General features: G+C 38.6%; 1 protein-coding gene across 1 annotated transcript in view; it reads left to right on the plus strand.

Annotated features, from left to right (window-relative positions):
• Window positions 1-438: 438 nt before the first annotated feature.
• Window positions 439-4777, plus strand: part of LOC107741485 (zinc finger protein ZFPM2-like) — a 58590-nt gene continuing 54251 nt past the window's right edge. Inside the window, exon 1 of the mRNA XM_016554221.1 lies at window positions 439-650. Within this exon, the coding sequence (XP_016409707.1) occupies window positions 611-650 (40 nt within the window). The 5' untranslated portion in view covers window positions 439-610. The remainder of the gene's footprint in view (window positions 651-4777) is intronic.

Raw genomic sequence — 4777 nt, forward strand, 5'->3', positions numbered from 1 at the left:
GCCCTCCAAAGAATGGCAGCCAAACAAAAAGAACACAGACAATGATTGGCAGGTAATTTAAGTTTTTGATTGGCTAAAAAAAACGCGGGCAGTTCTGAGGACACTTATTTTGGTAATATCTGTTAACGCTTTATACTCGATAGATAAATTAAGTCATTAATACATAAATAAGTCTATTTTATTCGGGACTTCCTTTTAAATAACTTTTATGCAAAAAGAATGAACACATTTGGCCTGAGTTTAGCGCTTTTTGAAACAATAATCCGCATGAACGGTGAAGTTTAACAGCATTATATGTGAGAGATTGTGTGTGTACGGCGCCCGCGGTGGATCAAACTTCATGTTCAAACAAAAGCGCGAAACGCCTTCCCCTCCGCCGTCAGTCCGACCGACCGCAGCTCCGCGCACACACACACACACACACACACACACACACACACACACACACTCGCGCGCACGCACGCACTGAGCGAGGGGGAAGCGTGTGTGAGAGCAAGAGCCTGTGAATAATCCTCATTCCTTCCGCGACCCGTTCGGCTCTTGGATGATCCATAATAACCTCATAATAATCTATAATAATAATTAATAATCAATAATCATCCGGATCAACATGTCCCGCAGAAAGCAGAGCAACCCCCGGCAAATCAAACGTAAGTTACTCTGTTTATTATTATTACTATTTGTTTCAAAGCCAAGCGGAGTAAAGTTGGATGAAAGAGAGATAGCGAGAGATCAGTTTATTATCACAACTGCTAGTAGCAGCAGGTGCAAATGTTCTTCTTTCAGTCCTTCTTTAAATATTGTTTGATTCGGTGTTTTGTATTTGACGAGGCTTATTTTTTTTGCGTGGTACGGTCAATGTAACATTTTTAAGAGTTGTTTGTTATGCTTTCATTCTGCATTTACTTATAATCCGTGCATATTCTAGTTTTGTTGTGTCTTTGCTTATATGTAGTCATATTTATGCACGTGCTTATTTAATTCTGAAAGTTTCATATAGTGGCAATCACAGAAACTAAATAAAGTAGTTGTTTTAGGTTTGAAGATGATAAGCTGTTTCTTGCAAAGCCTCAGGAGGGTCTGTTTACAGTCAGTCCTTTTTTGTTGAGGCATGTGGGGATGTTTTTCATAATAGTGACATTTGAAGTCTTGTTTGAGGTTTTCAATTTTGCTCTTTTTATTCTTTATGCATATTTCAGTTTCAGGTAAATAAATAAATAAATGCAACTGTTTTTGTGCTTTTGTAATAGTTATGCATGTGTTTGTTTAGTGCTGAAGTTTTATATTCTGTAGTGAGAATTTTTTTAGTTTATAGTTGTTTTAAAGATGTTCAGCTGATTCTTTAAAAAGGTGTAAATAATGTTTTGAGTCGTTCATCTTTCAGTCTTTTTGTATTTGACCATTTGAAGATGTTTTCCATGATTAACAGGCAATACATTGGTTATGACATTTCAATGCCATGTTTTGATTCTTGACATTTATATAGCGTCATTGTTGTTTGGCAAGCTGTATAAAATTATGATAGCTGAATCATCATTCAGTTTTTAGGTCACTATAGTTTTACGTCCAGCATTTCTTATTACGGTTTTAAGGGACTGTTTAGAGTCAGCTGTGGATATCAGAAAAATTGGCCGGAATCCCTCATGCATGCTAATAAAGACTGAAATATAGTTTCTGTATTTATGATAATGCAATTAGAAAAAAAAAAAGTGAATTAATTAATTGCCTTTTTACTCAATATCTAAATGTGTAAAAACAAAACCCATTTAGTTGTTGCATTCTTTAAATGCATTCTTCCAAAAAGTATTTCTATGGTCTAAAATAAATTTCATAATTAATAAATATGACACATCTCAGCCTAGAATATTCTGCAGAGCTCTACAGAGTTAAATAAATCATGTGTTTCATAAAATATACAGCATCAGTAGCTTGAGCATTTCCATTTTTCAGGGCCTATTTTTAGGACAGTTTTATGATACAGCTAGTACCTGAATATTTTCAGCATGTCACGAAGTGAAAAGTTCAGACAATAAGATTGCAGTTCTGTCTTTTATAGAATAATTAAATAGGCTGGCTATTGTTGCATTCATCTTTTGTGAATGAAAGAGCCGAAGTGCGATCGCTGATCAGGGCCTTTAGAAGTGTGTGTGTGTGTGTGTGTGTGTTTGGAACGCAGGGAAGAAAGATGAAGAATCTTCTTCCTCTGTTGTGAAATGTTTTTTTTTTAAGTAACACGTTAAACTGAGCCAAGGAGATTGGAACAAGCGAGATAAACTAGTTGCACAATTCTAAAAGTCATGTCTTTGTCGCCGCTCAATATTTGTATGTTTGTACTAGTGAAAGGAAACGTTTCTGTTGTGTGTATGAATTTGAGACCGTATGTGCTTCTTTTGAGCTCATGTACATATATTTTAGGATTTAAGTTAACTTTTTTGAAAAATATGTTCCCTTGAAAATGTCTTATTTTGACCATCCTGTCACTTGGGTGACACATTGAGATGTATTCTGTGAGATTGTTCAGCAAATATTGTTTGACTGTATACAGTACAGTAAATGCAAATAGGTTTGAAGGCTTTCAGTCAGTGCAAAGCAATCTTTGCATATTTTGTTTGATGTGGCACTTTCTGTTATCTCATTCGACAAGCATGACAGCTTTTGAATACCCGAAATGAGCTCGAGTCATTAAAGTGTTGACCGAGGCATTTGCATGCAAATCGATCTGCGTCGATTTCCTTCTGAAATGCATCCGAGATGTCCAGGAACTGAGGTCTGAGTTATCTAACAGCTCTTACAGCTCCGTTACTAGAGCATTCATAATATCAGGGTATTGTCTCTGGCTCTGAAAGGTCACGCGGAGCCCGTAGTTCCTCTCTCCGGCACTTCAGGAAGAAGAAGAGAAAGGAAGAGGCCGTCTGATCCAGTGCACAGAGAGACCGAGTCATTCTAAAGGACAAAAAGGTTGTTGGGCACCGTAACAACCCCCCCCCCCCTTCACCGCCATACGTTGGTCGGTTATCTAAAATTGTGATTTATGCAGTATTTTAATATTTTGCTTATTCTCTCCCCTTGGGTGCTCTCTAAGCATTGATAAAAAGGCCGTGCTGAAAAAGCACCATTAATTTGCAGCGATGCCTGTGAGATAGGGCCAGATAATAGGAAAGATAAGGCAGGGAGATATACCATCAGAGCTGCGATTATTACCATTAAAATTCCAACCCAGCAATCTGCAGCCAGCTGATAATTCCCTCTCCGTTTCCACCACTTTGGATGATAAGGCAAAAAATAGTCATCCACTGCTCCTTGATTAGGCTGCCTGGATATCCCGATAATACTGTGATAAATTATGTATTTCTCCTCCTTGTTTTTTTGGCCCTGAAACGTTACATCTGATTCCATTTTTTATTAATATTTATTTTGCGTTGGTTTTGGTCCCCGCCCCCACCGGCGAATCGAAGACCCCTCTCGCCCTCTCCTCTTTCAGTTCTTCTCATCGGAATAAGAGGTTGATAGAGAGGTGCTGGAGGGTGAGATGTTTTGTATGGGAGCTCATATCTGTGTTATCAGCTCATCTCCACGAGCGGCTCCTCGCCTCTGTTGTTTTTAGCCCTTATCACCTCATGCCAATATGCCAATAAATTGGCCCGATTGTTAACCGGGCCAGTGAAAATTTATGACAGGAAGAGATGAAAATATCGCTGATGCGTTAGGGATGAAGCACGATTAGCTTCGCAGGAGAGCATGATGTCTCAGTCTGTGCTAAGGAATGCCTGGTGGCGAATAGGCAGGGCAGATACACAGGTTGGCGAATGGAGAGCGTGCCCCGTGGTGTAATTTGTCTGTAAAATAGCCCCCCGAGTTGCACGTGTGGGCTTGGAGAGCAGGCGGGTTGATGGGTAAGGCCTCTCTCCATCTGTTTACACTCGCTGCAGGTCTGTACGCTTCTAAACATCACTTTGCTTTGTGAGATGCTAAACTGTACCGTGTTTCAGCTCTGTTTCAAAAGCTAGTGAGCTGCTTTGTTGTCTACGGCCTACATAGGTATCAGCATTTAAACATTTAGGCTACATTTAACTCTTTCACTGTTAAAACTGAAGCATCATGCTGGAATTTGTGTTCAGATTCTGTGAACAGTAAAGGCCTCCTTCTTTAATTTGAATGGTCATCTCAATCATTTTGACATTGATGAGCACTGTGAGGTCACTGAGGCAGACCAGCCTAAAAATGCTTTTAACTTTTAAAACTTGATTCTGATTTATGCATTAGGCAGATGCTCAAACTTGAATAATGCATTTGACTTGAATTGTATTTAAGGTACATTTGATCAGTTCATGCACTCCATGGGAACTGAACCCATGACTTTGGCCAAATTGTTCCCTCTGATATTTGATATTCTTGATGCTGCTCTGCTGCACTTCCACCCTGTTTGTTGTTTGGATGACTAAAAGTTAAATTTTTAGACTAGTTTTCCTCAGCGAACTCACAGTGCTCATCAATGTCAAAATGATTGAGATGGCCAATCAACTAAAAGAAGGAGGGCTTTACTGTTCACAGAAACCAAACATGAATTCCAGTGTGACGCTTCAGTTTTTAATGTTTAAAGAGTGTGAGGTAGATGTACAGAAGACATTTAATATTTGACAATTGTTTTATGACAGACATGTTAAACGACAGTTTTTAATAAATTATTTCTCTTTTGCTGGTCTTCTTTCTTTTCTTTATCATCTCATTTAAATCCTTTAATTATTTACTTCCTTTAAATGTTTTGGTCCCCCCCCCC

Source organism: Sinocyclocheilus rhinocerous, unplaced genomic scaffold (assembly GCF_001515625.1).
Source record: "Sinocyclocheilus rhinocerous isolate Xijiao unplaced genomic scaffold, SAMN03320098_v1.1 scaffold3513, whole genome shotgun sequence".
In the NCBI taxonomy this organism is placed as follows: Eukaryota; Metazoa; Chordata; class Actinopteri; order Cypriniformes; family Cyprinidae; genus Sinocyclocheilus; species Sinocyclocheilus rhinocerous.